The following is a 17,924-nucleotide window of genomic DNA, read 5'->3' as shown; positions in this document are numbered from 1 at the left end:
AGATTTACCATGTTTACCTGCTCCATGGGATAAACACTGTGGATCCATCAGGTCTAGAGGAAGTGTATAAAGAGGAGGCAGCAAAACACTGCACGGAGTGGCAGTAGCCACAGAGGCATTCACGGAGCGGGATGCCAGTGGCCACTGGTTGGTGTTCCACCTTCACGGAGCGGAAGGATGGAGGGCTGCCATCTCCAAATTAAAAAAAAGAAAAAAAACAACAAAAAAACAGGGATGGGTTCATGGGCTATAGCTATTACCAATTATTAGGCTTATTCAATTACCAATTATTAGGCATTTAAATGTTAGATGATAGTTAATGTGACCTTCAAGGCATACTTCACTTTCAATGCATATCCAGCATAGCTCTCTGCTACAACGGCAGGGGAGAAGAAAAACTAATACTTCACGCATATCCAGCATAGCTCTCTGCTTCAACGGCAGGGGAGAAGTAAAACTAATACTTCACGCATATCTCTGCTTCAATGGCAGAGAGCTATGCTGCCGCTTAACCAACTAATCAAACTTAATATTTCACTTGGAAGCAGCTCCATCACTGCTCTCTATATTAATGGTGGGGGTGAAAGGGAAATAGAACCTAAGGTTACTAAGAGCCAAGAGAAACAGATAAGTATGAGAAAAAAGAAGTGTGAAGCTTGCTGGGCAGGCTGGATGGGCTGATTGGTCTTCTTCTGCCGTCATTTTCTATGTTTCTATGTTTTCTATGTTTCCATATTGCAGCAAAGGGAAGAGACAAAGGCCTGTCTTTATTAGAAGGAAAGTTAGAAGCGAAGCACTCTCCATCTACGGAAGTGCATGTCAGCCTTACTACGAAGGAAGTCATTCAAATTGGGAAAAGGTCTCAGGACCCACCCTCCGCAGCACATAAATGTTAATGTCGTTTATATGGGCAGGCGGTCAGTCGGTCTGGAAAGAAAAGAAAAGCGAGAAATTAATACCTCCTCACTCAGTTTATTGGGCAAATGCCTCACCATTACCCAGCATGCTCAGCACACTGACCGCACCTGACTGACAGCATAAGTAACAGTGAGGCTGTCCTCTCTGCTATTGTCCCTGGTGAGAATGGCATGCCAAGAAACATTTATTTATTTATTTATTTAAACACTTTTATAGGCCAGTATTCGTAAAAACATCATATCGGTTTATACAGAACTCAACAGTGAAATTACACAGAACAGGGTATTTGGAACTTGGAGAGGGGAATTAACTTTAAGGGGACAAGAAAATGAGAGGGGGTTAAATGTATATACAGGGGAGTAGTAATAAAATAGATAAGGGAGGGGAGCATTTAAAGTTATATAAATACAAGATCGCTAATGTAGAAAGGGATGGGTTTCAGGTTTGCTGCAAGAGTCTAACTATGAAGAGTGAGGGGAGGGGTCTAGTGAGTTTGGGTCAGTATGGCCTGGTGCTATTCAGGGAAAGCTTGCTTGAATAGCCATATCTTGAGTTTTTTTTTTGAAGGTCTGTGTGCTTGGTTCAAGCCAGAGATCAGTCGGCATGGAGTTCCAAAGGGTGGGACCAGCAAGAGAGAGGGCGCGGTCTTTTGTGGTGCGAGGTGGTTGGATTTGAAGGATAGGGTATGTAGGGTTCCCTTATATGTGTTCTAGTGGGGCGGTTAGATATGTGCAGGCAGAGGGAATTGTCCAGCCAGTGAATGTTGTTGTTATGGATGGTTTTGTGAATAATTGAAAGGGTTTTTTAGTGGATTCGAAAGGCTATTGGGAGCCAATGAAGTTTCTTGAGGACGGGGGTAGTATGATCAGTTTTTCGGGTACTTGTAAGAATTCTTGCGGCTGCGTGCTGTAGAATTTGGAGGGGTTTTAGGGTTGAGGTGGGGAGGCCTAGTAGCAAGGAGTTGCAGTAATCGATTTTAGAAAAAATAGTGGATTGGAGGACAGTACGGAAGTCGTTAAGGTGGAGGAGTGGTCTGAGCTTTTTGATGACATGGAGCTTGAAGTAGCATTCCTTTATGGTTGTGTCGATGAATTTCTTTAGGTTGATTTGGTTATCGATAATGACACCAAGGTCTCGTACATGTTGTTGGAAGGGGGTCGAGAGGGGGTGAGGGATGTCATCAGGTGTGGAATTATTGGGTGTGGAGATAATGATGAGTTCTGTTTTCGCTGTGTTGAGGGCAAGGTGTAGGTTGGAGAGGAGGCAGTTTATGGCGTTGAGGCAGGTTTCCCAGGTTTTAAGGGATTTGGATAAAGAATCTTGTATCGGAATGAGGATTTGAACATCATCCGCATAGATAAAAAAGGTGAGGCTGAGGTCTTATAGGAGTTGGCAGAGGGGTAGGAGGTATATGTTAAAGAGGGTAGAGGAGAGGGATGATCCTTGGGGGATGCCTTGGGAGAGATGGATGGGTTTAGATTCGGTGTTTGCAATTTGGACTGTGTAATGCCTGTTTTCAAGGTAGGATTTGAACCAGTGTATGGCCGTTCCTGAGATACCAATTTCTGCGAGGCAGTTGATTAGGATATTGTGGTTAATGGTATCGAAGGCAGCTGAGATGTCCAGTAAGGCGAGTATGTATGAGTGGCCTTGGTCTAGCCCTTTGAGGAGGGTGTCTGTGAGGGATATGAGGAGGGTTTCAGTACTGAAGAACTTACGGAAACCGAACTGGGTGGAGGAAAGGATGTTGTGATTCTCCAGGCGGTCAGTGAGTTGTTTGTTGACAATTTTTTCCATGACTTTTGCCAGGAAGGGGAAGTTGGAGATCGATCTGTAGTTGGCTGGGACTGAGGGGTCGAGGTTGTGTCTTTTTAGGATGGGTTAAACTATCGCTTGTTTTAAGGGATTGGGGACTATGCCTTAAAAATAGGCCAGATAATGCAGTACCTAACCAGAACTAGTCAGGTTCATAAATGTACTGTATCTGAAGAGATGATCATGGCAAGATCTCAGGAAATTTTGGCATCCTTCCCTCTTTATTTTGTTTTTGTTTTTTAGCTCCCTTAGACAGCTGGAGCAAGGAAGAACTGTAATTTGTTCAGTACAAACAGCCCTGCCCTGATATTTATCATTTAACCTGTTCTTGGTGGTTTCTTCAGTCATCCTAATCTCTGTACATGGACTCTCTGTTTTGTGATCTAACTGTGGAGTCTGCAGGCTCATGAGAGGTGAGTGAATAGACAACAATAGGGATAAGACCTTGTTTCATGACATAAATACTAATTCAGCCATACATGTTTCTAATCAGGGCTTAATTTGCAGACAAAAAGGAAGTGGAACTGTGGACAGGGGGGGAGGGGAGGGAGTAGGCGGAGCTGTGTAAGGGGTGGGGTCAGGGCCAGGTGTCAACTCCCCCTTTCTCCCAAACACACACTCACATTAACACACTCGTCACTTTCTCCTTTTCCCTGTGATTCTCTATCCCCAGCCTCTGCCAGTGCTCAATCTCCAGCCAATCTTTGCTTGTTAAGCACTGGTGGGTGAAGGACAGCTGGGGGCTAGGGATAGAGGTTCACTGGGATAAGGGGGAGAAGAAAAGTAGACAGAATGGGTCCCATTTTTTCTACCCTTCTGCTCCCATTCTCTGTCTGGGGATCCTAGGCCTCTTTTCCAGTACTCCCCATGAATCCATCAGTGGTTCTTATTCTCTCCCGAGTGGTCCTAGGGCCTTTAAGTCACTCCTAATTCCTGGTAGTTCTCATGCACCCTTTGGAAAATTACCCTCTCCAGCAACTCTCTCGCTCTTCCTCCTTAGCCACTAAGGCACATGCCTTTTCTTTGAGCCAGAATCAGCGGGCTCTCCTCTATTTTAGGGGATGGGGGCAGACTTCCATGTACCAGTCACTTCCTTAGTTTTCTTCAGACTAGGGGTGTAGGGCTAGAGTACAAAAGTGTGACTTGCTCTGTGCCTCCTTGGGAGAGTAAGCAAGGGAATCGCTCCGCATGCTCTCTTCACCCACCTTCTTCTATCCCCTTTCCTCATTTATTCTTTCCCCAACCCTCCAATCAACTCACTACCAGACTGCCCCCAACTCTAATCATCTCTCTCACATCTTCAGTCCCTTCACTCACTCCCTCCTCCTCTCCTTCACACAACTCACAGCCCCTTCAATCCCACATCTCCTCACTCACTCGCCCTCCCCTCTCTCTGATCCCCTCAATCACTATTCTTTCTCTCTCTTTGATCACTAACTCTCCTATCCTCCCAACACTTTCCTTCACTCTTTTGCCACTTATGCCTCCCCCAATATAGTCACCATGGGCAGGTATGAAGGGGGCCTAAGAAGCCAGAAGGATAAGCAGCAGTGGAGCCAGTAAACCAAAAATCCAGTAGCAGCTGATGCAATGGGGCTGATGAACATTTGCCCTGAATGTCTTTGACCTTGGCCGTTTTCCCTCACAGTCTCCTCAGCTGTGCTGGGAAATCACATAAAAATCAAGGCCATTTGGGTGTCCCATCTCAGGATAAGCAGCTCCAATACATTCTGCTTCCTTCAGGGCCTAGACGGGTAGAAAGGGGAGGCAAAAATGATTCATGCTACTACTTCAAGCTCTACTCTGCCTCCTTGGGTCCAGAAAAAAAGGTGACAGAACATTGTTCTAGGCCAATCAACCAGAAATGATACCCTAGATAATATACTCAAAAAGGGGTAAAATTAATATAGCACAAGTCTGAAACTTATGAGGAGCAGTGCCATCCATTAAGGCCAGGGTTGAAGTCTTGATAATTGGTACTACTGCTCACAAGTTTCAAGCTTATGCTAATTCAACCTCTTTTTGTGTCTGTTGTTTGCTCTGCAGTGTTAGCTTCAGGATCTTTCCCTCCCCTGTATCTATAGAACCGGAAGGGGGCGGGAGAGGGGGGCATTATATTAGGAATCAGAGTCGCGTTTCTCTTCTCTATATTCTCCTGGTTCATCTCCTCCCATCTTCTTCCCTTCAGGCTGCTTGGATGGGAGGGACTGGAGCAGAACACCCTGATAGGTCTGAAAAGAAGTGGCAGAACTCTGTTCTGGGCCATTCCCCACACAGATTAAGCCATGTTTCTATTTATTATTATAGGTCTATTATACACTAAGCAGTAAGCTGTTCTCCAGGCTCTCCATGCAGTTGTAGGCCTGTATAGCCACTGCCAAACATCTAATGAAATAACACCAAAGTAAACAGTGAAATAAAGAAAGAGTAAAGAGAAGCTCTTGAAGGTTAGCAGTGCCTCCTAGTGGTTATGGCATAGTGCTGTAAAACCCGATATCCACCTGCTCTGGTTCTCAAATCTGCAATACATAGGGTTAACCATAAAGCCCCATGACAAGGGGAACAAGCCGAGCCAGTTCTGGGTTTGCCCTATTGCATGCAGGGAGTTATAGTTGTGATTTTCTCTAAGAAAAATAGGACTGCATCTCCATGCATGTAAAGTGGTAAAGCCAGGGATGGTTCAACTTGTCTTTCTGGGCATGGAGTTATATGGTCACCCTAACTATACATGCTGTGTGACCGAGCAATTCACTTAACCTTCTTGTGGTCAACAGAACAACACTGGAAAAATGACATGTCCTAAGTAAGACTCCCCATTCTCTGATCTGCAGTCTGTAATAAAGTCAACCATAGATCAGCGCCTTACCTGGGTCCTTATTTGGAGCTCAGTAGGATTTGTGAGCCATTCGTCCTGTGGGGTAAAGCCCTGATTTCTGCACCCCAAACGCTGTGATAAAGATGTTGATAACAACAGTGATGAAGACCAGAGCTGTGGCAATATTATTGAGTAAGTCAAGACGTGGCTGATTTGAAACTTCGTTTAGATTTATCCGAGCTGCAAAGACATAAGTTGGAAGAATTCAGAATTCCTACTGGGTCTGGATGGGTCAAGCTGCCCGGAGGGCAATGTGTCATTGCAAAAGACAGACAAAGAATTCAAACCCTCTCTGGTATCCAGACAAGACAAATTGTTGGTCTTGTGTATTGCTGAGCACAGTGCAATTGCCAGACACAAGAAAGGAATTCAGAACCCAATGGAATTCAAGACAGCCTAAGAAAAGCACAGAGGATCCTTGACAAAGAAGACGAGGAGGTAAAGCCAAAGACCAAGGAGAGTCTGGTGGTACAGTAAGGAAGAGAAATGGTCAGACAGAAGGGGGCGAGTGATCTTTATCTGCCATCATATTCTATATTTCTTGCATCAGACTGGTCATACTGAAGACCAATAACAGTCCCTTAACATTCAAGGCACAATAGATAGCTTTACTCTTCATCCTCGTGTTAATTTTGTAAACCAAGACCAATGTGGTTACAAGCTGACTTTTGATTTGAGATCTGCTAGTCTGTAAAATTGAATTTACAAAGGGGGGAAAAAAAAACCTTACATTGGGCTTTTGGACTACCCCTGTATATCTCCCTGATCACCATTTACCCTTTATTTATTTATTTAATTTATTTAACATTTTTCTATACCGACCTTCATGGTTAAATACCATATCAGGTCGGTTTACATCGAACAGGGGTAAATAACTAAGGTAAAGGAAAACAAAGTTACATTAAACGAGGACCGTGAACTTGGAAGCTTAGGTAGCTGGAAGAAAAAGATTAAGTTAAGTTAGAGGGAGACATAACAAATTCCAGACTAGAGTTAGTCCACATGTTAGAGTCGGTATCCTACACTTTACACTTCTTTACTACGATATTTACCAAAATCAAACTTTTCACAATTTTCAGAGGGTATACATCCAATAATTATGACTTTTGTGTAAGAAAAGGAGTGTTCATTTGCCTGGAGGCAAAGCAAACCTAAAAGAAAATGATTGTGCCTGTGCTGTAAGTCAGCCCTAGGTCAGTCTGCTTCAAACTTCCACAAGAAGCTCTCACCACCTCTTTCATGTGTACTTTCAGCCAGGGCCGGATTTTTTTAGTTTGGTACCCACAGGCAGGACACAAGAGCAAGGAGAGGGGGATTAATATCTGGCGATCAGACTGTACAAGGAGCGGGGACCAGAGTGCCATGTGGCCTAGCACACATTCCTAAAACAAGCCGCAGAAGTGTTCTCTGCAGAGAGGGTATTTGGTGCCGTCAAAATCTGGCACCCTGCCCATTTCCTTTGTTGCCTAGTCCTAGATCCGGGCTGGCATTCAGTTGCTCATGCAAACAAGGCAGGGATGTTTTACAGGGGGCTAGCATGAGCCTCTTCATCCGAGCAGGCAGCCATGACAGAAGTTCTGCAGCCTTGACTGGATGGCAAAGTGAAAAGTAGCTGGTGCAGCTACCAACAAGTACTGATCTAGATAGGCTACCCTGAACAATTGGGAGGAAAAGATTTGGTGACTCAAATGGTCCCATGTTGGCTGCTGATAAATGGAGTAGCGAACAGTGTCTTGGGAAAGCAGAATGGCAGAAGGGAGGGATGGAAGTATGAGGGGAAGAGAGAAGGGAATGGTGAAGACAGAGGGAGGGCTGAGAGTAGGATGAGAAATTGAGAGATGGAGATGGAGATGCAGTGCTGGAACAAGGTAGAAAACTGAAAAATGAGCTGGACTGAAAAATAGTGAGAGGTAGATAGAAGGGGTGATTGAGGACTAGGAGGGTAACTCCAATATCACTTAACTCTCTTCAACTACCACGCTTCTCTAGCTATAGCATTAACAGCCACCTCGTACAATGTTATTATTTACATATATAATTATCTGATCTTCTTTTTCCTTCTTAATCCAAGTTATTGTTTCCCTGTTATATGTAACTGCTTCTCTACACTACAGTTCAAATTGTAATGTTTATTATATTTACACCCCTGTTCTTTGTGAACCAGCATGATGGGACTTCTGTCTTGAATGTTGGTTTATAAAAAACCTTAAATAAATAAATAAATTAATGAAATGAGAGATGGCGGAGAGGTGAGGTGAGGTAGGGAAACTGGAGGAATAAGAGGAGATGGGAGAATGGATAAGGCCAAAGTGTGTGAGAGACAGGAAGGTGGAAAGGCTAAGGAAAGGAAACAAAGGCATAAGTGAGAGCTGAAGAATGTGGGGAGAAATAGGAATATAATGAACTGATGTGGAAAGAAGCAGAAAAGAGAATAAGCTACTGGAAGAGTTATGAAGATGAGGGTAAGTGGGAGAGGAGAGAGGGAGTAATTTCTATTCTAATCTTCAGGTTTTTTTATATGCTTTTCTACTAACTGTGCAGAAAAAAAACATCAATATTCCCTAAAATAAAAATTGTAAAATGCAACTTAATAAAAATACATCATAATACAATATCAGAATAAACAATATAAATTAATCCAGTGTTTCACAAACAGTGTGCCTTCAGAACTGATCAGGTGTCCATGGAAAAGTCACTACTGCCTGATGCTTAGATCCAGACCAGCAGCTGGCTTTGCTCTCAGCACCTCACAGCAACAAGAGACACCAGGGGTGGCGCTTAAACATATAGGGGCTCCTTTCTGAGAACATAATTATTCATGCCTCTTCTTCCTAGCTACAGTATAAGCCCCCTTCCCCTGTACATTGTAACTTTCAATTTCCATTACTTTCATTGTTATAATGTAAACCGATATGATGTGCATTTTAATGTCGGTATAGAAAAACTGTTAAATAAATAAATAAATAAGCCATGTAGAGAGGTAATTAATGGGCAGCATGCAGAGCATGGATAGCCTTTGTGCTGAACACACAGGGGTAGATTTTAAAAGGGTGCGTGCGGGCGTACATATGCGCGTGCTACCCAGCTCGCACACATGTATGCCCGATTTTATAACTTGTGCGCCCAGGCACTCGCAAGTTATAAAATCAGGGGTCGCTGCGCGCAAGGGGGGTGCACAATTGTGCGCCTTGTGCGTGCCGAGCAACGCTGCTTTCCCCCGTTCCCTCCCTCCTAGCCTGACCTTCCCACCCCTTCCCCTAAACTTCCCCTCCCTAGCCCTACTCTAACCCCCCCCCCCCCCCCGACGTTTGTCTTACCTTTTGCACCTGCCTCTGGGTTGGCGCAAGTTGCGCACGCCAGCAGCCTGCCGGCATGCGATCCTCCAACACAGCGGCAATGGCCGCTATGTCGGAGGCCTCTGGTCCCGCCCCCGCTCCGCTCCCAGACCGCCCTGCCCCACCCACACTCCACCCCAGACCACCCCTTTAGTAAAGCCTGGGACTTACACACATCCCGGGGCTTTACGCGTGTCGCCAGACCTTTTTAAAATAGGCCCGGCGCGCGTAACCCGTTTTACTCACGTAGGGGCAGATTTTCAAAGGCTACGTGCGAAACATACATGCGTAACCCGAGAAAATCTGCCCCTGCGTGCACCGAGCCTATTTTGCACAGGCTCGGCGGCGGGCGCAAGCCCCGGGACGCGCGTATGTCCCGGGGCTCCGAAAAAGGGGCGTTCTGGGGGCAGGGCCGTGGGCAGGGCGCCGGCCAGGGGGTGGGACCGAGGCCTCCGGAACAGCCGCCGGAGGCAGGCGTAACTTCAACGATAATGGTAGGGGGAGTTTTAGATAGGACTGGGGGGCGGGTTAGATAGGGGAAAGAAGGGGAAGGTGGGGGGGCGGAAGAAAAGCTCCCGCTGAGGATTTCGGAGCGGCCTCGGAGGGAACGGAGGAAGCCTGCGCGGCTCGGCGCGCACAAGTTGCACAATTGTGCATCCCCTTGTGCGCGCCAACCCTGGATTTTATAACATGCGCGCGGCAGCGTGCACATATTATAAAATCGGGCGTAGATTTGTTCGCGCCGGGTTGTGCGAACAAATCTACGCCTGCGTGCAGGTTTGAAGATCTGCACAAAAGAGCTTTGAAAATCCGGCCCACAGTGCATATCGCACCACTTCATCTTCCTCTGAGCCTTTCCAGCCTCTGTCTTATCCCCAGGCTGAGTGAGATAGGGAGAGCAAGCACTGAGCATTGGATGTGACTCATTCTAAGTACTGGGAGTAGCAGCAGTGGAGCAGGTCTGGCAACCAAGTTAACTAACTGAGCTGACTGTCCACATCACACTGACTTCTCCCTTCTCCTGCACTTGTGAATAGAGAGGACTGGTCTATCGTAACCAGATAAGAGACTATATTCACTCTTATTTGGTTAAGTTATTTGGATAAGTTGTACCTGCCAGAGAGCTAAGTAGCAGCTTGTACGGGGATATTCAGCGGGATAGCCGTGCCACTGAGTATACCTTGATATGTACCAGATAAGTCATAAACAGCTAAGTTCATGTCAGTGGCTTTCAGCAATTAGAGTCCATATAAAGTTAGGATGGAATTTTGTCTCTCCTCTGAAATTTTGAAGTTCCATATTGAACTACTACAAAGCTTGAGATAATGGCAGTTAGTCATTTAGGAATTAATGATTGTATTATTGTTTTAATTTTTTTTAGTTTGTTATTTTTTATATGATTGCTTACCTGATTGTTTTAATTTTGTTGTAAATCGCTTTGAAAGATTTGATCTGGAAAGCGTTTATGAAACATGACAACATGGACCTGACTAAGAAGAACAGATTTTTCTTGCACATCTGGGACCCATATTTACAAACTTTGCCTCAAAGAACTAGGAGTCAAGTGCTCAACAACTATTACCAGGATTGTCTAGCTTACATTTAAGATTTACTAAGATACTGGACAATGTGAAAAGGAGTGGCTTTTCTTTCATCGGGAATATGGGGAGGGGGAGGGGAATTGCAACAGGGAGAAAACTGCTGTTTCTGGTTGTCCATGTGGGCATTGGGAAGGATATATCAATGACCCCACCCTTCTTGATCCATTATCTGTGTTACATGTGAAAATTTTAATAAAGCACAGTTTCTTACCTATAACAGGTGCTCTCTGAGGACAGCAGGATGTTAGTCCTCACACATGGGTGACATCATCATATGGACCCCAATACAGAAAACTTATGTCAAAGTTTCTAGAAACATTGACTAGGCACACTGAGCATGCCCAGCATGCTCTATGCCATGCGTCCACACGGGATCCCTCTTCAGTCTCGTAACATAGAATTACAATAAAATATAAAATAGGAGAAACCCAAATCCACAGGATGTCGGGCAGGTTTCATGAGGATTAACATCCTGCTGTCCTCAGAAAACACCTGTTACAGGTAAGCAACTCTGTTTTCTCTGAGGATAAGCAGGATGGTAGTCCTTGTACATGGATGAATCCCTAGCTACTGGCTTCTCCCCAACACAAAAGGGGACCAACAGACACCAATCCAGGCACAACAACCCCAGTGCTGTTGGTAGCAGAGGGGGAGACAGCCTGAACCCAAACAATGGGCCCTAGATTGGGAGAGTTGGGTTCTATACCTCAAACAGGTTCCGGAGGACAGACTGGCTGAATCTACTGTCACATCAGCCATTCCTGTCCAGACAGAAATGTGATGTGAATGTGTGGAGAGAACTCCATGTCACAACCTTGCAGATCTCCTCCATGGGAATTGCTTGAAAGTGGGCCACCAACGCTATCAGAATGAGCCTTGACATGACCATCAAGAAGCATGCATAACAGAAGGAGATACAATCTGCTAGCCAATTGGATAGTGTCTGTCTGGCAACAGTAATGGCTAACCTATTCTTAACAAAAGAAACAAAAAGTTGGGTGGACTGTCTATCGGCTTCTGTCCGCTCCAGATAGAAGGCTTAAGGCTCACTTGCAGTCCAAACTGTGTAGTGCTTGTTCGCCTTGGTGCGAATGGGCCTGGGAAAGAAAATTGGCAGGAAGATTGACTGGTTAAGATGAAAATCCATCACCACCTTAGGCAGGAACTTAGGGTGCAAGATCACCCTGTCATGATAAAACTTAGTGTAAGTTGGATAAGTCACTAAGGCCCTGCATGCTGAAGTGACTGCCACCAAAAATATGACTTTCCAGGTCAAGTACTTTAGGTCACAGGTGCACAGCGGTTCAAAAGGAGCTTTCATCAGCTGAGCTAACACCACATTGAGGTCCCAAGACACAGTGGGAGGCCTTAGGGGAGGCTTCAATTGAAGCAGGCCCCGCATGAAGCGTACAACCATAGCCTGTACAGAGATATGCATACCATCATGGTGGTGTATGCCAATTGCACTAAGATGAACTCTGGTAGGCGGCGATGTGGGTAATAAGCATGGTGCTTTGGAACACCTTCCTCTCAAGAGCATCCATTGCTCTGTCATCCTTCCCTGGGGGTACCAAGGAATGGGTCTGAGAGCGCCTGGCCCTCTTGAGAGAGGATTTGACCACCACCAACTGGTGAGGAGGTAAACCCCTTCCACTTCTTATTAATGGGAGGCACTGTGAGGGGGTGTTCCCAAATCCTCAGCAGCAGTTCCTTAAGGATCTCATGTACCGGGACCACCATGATCTTAGGAGACTCCACGAACTGAAGGATTTCAAGAATTTTATGCCTGGCATCCTCTTCAGTTAAAAGCTGGAATGGGATGGCCTCCACCATCATCCTCACAAAACCTGTGAAGATTAGGTCCTCAGGAGACCTCCTTCACTTGTCTGGAGGAGAAGGGTCTGACAGAAGATCATCTCAGACCTCAAAAGGAGGACTCCATTTGATCATCTCCCCAGGGATCATAGGGACCCTCATCCTCATTGTATGCCACAGGGGATGGGGCCCTAGGTGCTCAGCCTACATCCCGAGGTGCAGGCACCAATAGAACTGGATGGAGTTCTATTGGTGGATGGACGCTATGGATGGACTGGATGGAATGGATGGAATGGAAGGACTGGATGGACGCTATGTCCTAAACCAGACATAGCGTCATAGTCAAGTCTAGTTTTAATTTGTAATTTTTTTTCTTTTAATCTCAATTTTATTCTTTAAGCTCTAATCTTAATTTCTTTCTTTTAGTTTCCTCCACCTTTAATGTTTTGCCCCCCTCCTCTTTCCCCCTAACCTCACGCATGATCCATTACCACCCGTTTCTTTGGCCTCTGTTTGTGCAGACTTAACTTTCTAGCAAAGTTAGCTTTGGTTTCCACATCTTAGATATCAGAGAAATGTGATCGTTGTTTCGTTGTTTGATGTACTTTTAACAGTTGTTCTGTTACTTGATGTATTATAATAGTCCTATAACATTTACTCTGTTTGGTGTATTATAACAGTTTAGAACAGTTATCGCTCTCTGGAGGAGCTCTATATTTATCCATACCCACTGGATCCCAGTTACCTGTATCCCTTGTTCGATGTAATGCATTCATTGTTATGCCGTTCCTCATTTCGATGTAAACCGATCTGATATGTTCTTTTGCACATGAATGTCGGTATAAAAAAGTTCCAAACAAAATAAATAAATAAATGGAGGGGCCACAGGCCTCAGCGTCTCCACCAGCCTTGGCAGCGCTTCTTCCTCGGAGGAACTGGCGATGACCACTATCTTAGTAGGGGAATGCTTTGGTGCCAGCTGGATCAGTAACACACCGATAAGCACATTGAGCTTCTCCACCACCAACTGGACTCAACGCTCCACCTCCTCCTTGAACGTTGCTAATACCAACACCAACTGGGAGGAAGGAAGGGTGGCCAGATCTTCCTTGGATCCACGAGGGGATCGGCGACTAGCACCAGGACTGGTGGAGAATGTCATCGACCCAATGGGGACCGATGTCGCTGCTTCTTAGGCTTCCCTTGATGTTCGGTCTGGTCCTTCCCTGGTGCCAAGGCCAAGGACAATGAACCCAGCACCCTTGGACTGGAAGAGATTGACAGCAGTTGATCTCCGGAGCCCCTATCCACCAACTACCTCGATAGAACTAATGGTCCCGCCGATGTCAATGGCATGGTGCCCACTGGTGCTGCTCTGAGGTCCTTCGTTGTCGATGCTGCCGATGCCGATGAAGAGGTGATCCATCTTGTCAAGTCAAATTGTCCCTTTGGAGACATCTGAGCATATAAGCGGCAACCCTGGATGTCAAGCGATGCTCCAAAGCAGAGGATGTAAACATCATGAGGATCAGTGATTGACATGGTCCTCGGGCACTGGGGACATCAGCGAAAACCAGACATGGCCATGATGGGGTGAAATAAAAGGAAGAAGAATGGTGTTATGATATTGAGGTGTTTGGTGGATTTTCAGGGGCAACAGTGATGGTATCTTCCACGGGGAGGAGCCCCGTAGGGAACTGTAGCACCAGGCTAGACTCAGATGCACAAGCACAGAGAATATATCTTTTATTATACAGCTAGTGTGGTCCACCAGAGGTGGCAGTAGAGAGTAGATAGCAACAGTCTGTGATCCTTGGTGTAGGAGACCCATCCCACAATGGTGGTGTAAGGCCCCAATAGAGATGTCCAATAAGGCACTGTAGGAAAGACAGACTGGCAGATGTTATAACACACTCCCTGGTAGCTGAGTAAATAGAGTTCCCAATGAGCAGTAGAGAGAGGATAGGTATTAACAGTCTGTGATCCTCGGCAGAGGAGACCCGCTCCACAATGGTGGTGTAGGGCCCGATGCAGATAGGCAGCGAGGAGCTGTAGATCGACAGACAGAGAAGTTGTACTCACTCTCTGTAGCTGATAGGTAGTGTTCCAGCAGGTTGAAGAATTGGTAGCAGGCACAAGGATAGACACAGAGGCCCTCGAGGAGCGAGTACCTGTATATAGGATAGGCACCTGGAAATAAGCAAAGGGCCCCCGAGGAGCGGGTACCCAGGTTAGTAGAACCCCGGAGGGTGAGGGTAGCTTCCAGTAGTGTAGAAGCGGCAGAGCAGCTTCAGACCGGAGCAAATCCAATCTGTTGCTAACTCGGCGAGAGTCAGCAAATGGGCAACCTTTAATACGGAAGCAGTGACGTCACTCGAGGGGGACGCCCCCGAAGTTCGTGACAACACTGCTACAAGACCATGTGTCTCTCTCGGTGCCTCCCTTTAATGTTGCCAGTCAGGGTTTCTTTTTTGTGGTCGGTTACCCCCATGGTGGTGCCGCCTCAGTACCCGATGGTCATTGATGCACGCGTGCGCTCTAGGAGGCCTCAGATCAACATGGCGGGACGCTGCACCACAGCCGCTCCGGGGAAGCCGGAGGGTGCGGCAAGGAGACGCTAGGGATGCCATTCTCCCGAGGCTGGTGGAGAAGACTGAAATAGAGGTGAGGCATGTCGGGCGAAGCCGTCTGAGACAGACAGACGCAACAAATGGAATGATGGCGGCGGGCATCAATGACCATCGGGTACTGAGGCGGCACCACCATGGGGGTAACCGACCACAAAAAAGAAACCCTGACTGGCAACATTAAAGGGAGGCACCGAGAGAGACCCGGTGATGGACCTGAAGCAAATAAATGCAAAAAAATGCAAAAAATAAAATTTTCCACAAGGCAAAAGTCAAGTGTTTTAGAGCTCAATCAACCCGCGAGGCTCACAGCTCCGCAGAAAAAAAGAGACTAAAGAGGGACACATGGTATAGGGCATGCTCAGTATGCCTAGTTTCTAGAAACTTTGACATAAGTTTTCCGCATCAGTTTCCATCTGATGAGGTCGTCCATGTATGAGGACTACCATCCTGCTTGTCCTCGGAGGAAAAAACAATTTAAACATAAAAGCATAGGAGAAAGCATAGGGTTAGGGTTAGGGAAGTTCCCTCCGAGTCCGCTCCTTAATTGGAGGGAACTGGGAAAAAGCCTGATCGCGTTGCCACGGGTAATTGAAAAATCCCCCTCCCCCCCCCCCGCGTGCGTGAATGGGGCACCTGTGCGCGCCGATTATAAAATTGTGCGCGCATGTGCACGCGGATATCGTATTTCATAACATGCGCGTGGCGACACATGCGTGTTATAAAATCGGCGCCTCCATGTGTGTGTGTGCCGGAAATGCGCGCACATGGACACATGCGCGCGGGTCTTAAAATCAACCCCAAAATGAAATGAAATCAGTGCGGTAACCCCCTCCCCCCCAAAAGATGAAACAAATAAAACAAAATGTTTATTTCTTCCCACATATATCATTTCCTCCACTTGTCCATAAAGACACCTTTAGGGATCCCCATCCAGTCTCTTTCAGTGAAAACTCTTTAGCCTTGGATCCTGTTTTGGGGGCCTGTCACATTTATATAAATCTTTGCTGTGAATTCATCTGGAACATGGGTTACCACAGCAGAGAAAGAATATTGGTGAGAGCAAAAAAGTTCAAAGAAGAGCAACACAGCCTATGAGGTTCGTGGAGCATTTATCAAATCCGAAGAGACTAGATAGATAAGGGATATTCACCGTTGGCAATTTAAGGTTATGGAAAGATATGGATATGCCAACATTGTGTAAGTAAATAAATAGGCCTAATAAAAACTTGTATGAGCATCGATGTAGTCAAGGTAGATAGATCCATCAGGTACAGTTTAAAATTGATAAAGCTACATTAAATATTGATATAAACATTTGATTGGAATAAAATACTATCAAACTTAATAATCATTTAGAAGCATTTAAAGATAAAATGGACATAGCCTTTACTGACAAAAACATTAATTGGTACATTTTCTATTTCTATTTGCTACTCTGCTCTTCTCACAAAGGTTCAGAGCAGCTTGCAAACATAGCAATAACATAACATATAGCATACAATATTTATTTATGTATTATTTATTTAATTTATATTCCGCTTTTCAGACACTTCTAATCGGATTTTATTTAGCTATTGTAGGTGTTATAATAATAGCATAGCAAATAAATTGACAATAAAAGCATATTTACAAAATGTCAAAAACATGCTAAAATACAGTTAAACCCATTTTAGGCCTTCATTATGTCCCACTGGACAAGGTCAGACATAAGTCATTTCTTTCCAAGTCCCTCCCCTGCCTGTAGACAGTTGTGGTAGGCAGGGCGCATGTTATAAAATACGGCTCCCCCACGCACATACGCGCCGGATTTTAATATCCATGTGCGAATGTGCAAGTGGGTGCCCTCTAACGCGTGCAATGGGGTATTTTCGAAAGAAATGCACGGCGACGCAACGGGGCCTTCCCCAATTCCCTCTCAGTCCGCTCCAATTCCTATACCCTTACCTACCCTTCCTCCCTTTTCCCTCCTCCCCAATCCCTAAACTAACCCTAGCTATCCCCAAATTTTTTGTTTTTATACTTACTGCTCCTTTGGAGCATAAGTAACTTCCACGCGCCGGCCAGCTGCAGGCACACACTTCCCCGGGACAGAACCTAATGGCCACTGTCCTAGCCGGCCCCCTCCCCACACAGACCCCGCCCCCCTAGCCCACCCCTTTTCAATGGCCCAGCACTTCTGTGCATATTGGGGGTTACGCGCATGGTTGGGCCCTTTCTAAAATGCACTCGGCACGTGCACGGCCCAGCCACATGCGTAAAATCCGGATTTTACGCACACGGTCCATCGAAAATTCAGGCTTATGTGCTTCTAATTCAGTACATTTACTACAGTGGAAACACTTATTTGATAATGTTAGATTTATCTCAATGAGACAACACTGTTAGTATGAGAAGACAGAAGCAGTTTAACAGCTAAAAAATATAAAATTGGTATTAGACCATCTTGAAGCATATGATGTGGAGCTAGCTGGTCCTTCTAATTTGAGGTGAACAGAAACCTACAAGGAGTCTTACCGATGATAATCAGCAGGATCCCAATGACCAGCTGGAATAAGAGGGAGATGGTGATCAGAGTGATAAGGGTTGCATAGTAATGAAACGAGGGCCCCTGCTCGAGCACAGCCTTCAGTTGCGTAGCATTGGCCATGAAAAGTGCCACATCCAGCATGCTCTCTGCTACACTTTTCTTCGTTGCATAGTGATTGAGGTTGATCGGAAGGTTCACCCTTGTTCTAAGGTCCCCTGCCTGTAGAAGAGAAAGTGAAAGTGAAAGAAACTCAGTGAGTAAAAGCTGCTCTGAAAACAGGCCCTAATGCTTCATCTCACAAACGGGCCGATACAGTACAGTGCACGCTGTTAACTTGCATTTGGACGCGCGTTTTCGACGTGCTAGCTTTACCCCTTACTCACTAAGGGGTAATAGCGCGTTGAAAGG

The 17,924-nt window shown here is 45.8% G+C and overlaps 1 protein-coding gene across 1 annotated transcript; it reads right to left on the bottom strand.

The window, feature by feature from the left end:
• Positions 1-660: 660 nt before the first annotated feature.
• Positions 661-17,721, bottom strand: NINJ2 (ninjurin 2). The gene is made up of 3 exons (XM_029597570.1): positions 17,504-17,721; positions 5,600-5,788; positions 661-927 (listed from the first exon to the last, which is right to left on the bottom strand). Exons 1-2 carry the CDS (start codon positions 17,655-17,657, stop codon positions 5,619-5,621), a joined length of 324 nt encoding a protein of 107 aa, XP_029453430.1. The 5' UTR covers positions 17,658-17,721; the 3' UTR covers positions 661-927; positions 5,600-5,618.
• Between the last annotated feature and the right edge of the window lie 203 nt (positions 17,722-17,924).

This window comes from Rhinatrema bivittatum, chromosome 4 (genome assembly GCF_901001135.1).
Source record: "Rhinatrema bivittatum chromosome 4, aRhiBiv1.1, whole genome shotgun sequence".
Classification (NCBI taxonomy): Eukaryota; Metazoa; Chordata; class Amphibia; order Gymnophiona; family Rhinatrematidae; genus Rhinatrema; species Rhinatrema bivittatum.
Note: the sequence above shows the minus strand (reverse complement) of the source record. Positions and strands in the feature narration are given on the sequence as shown.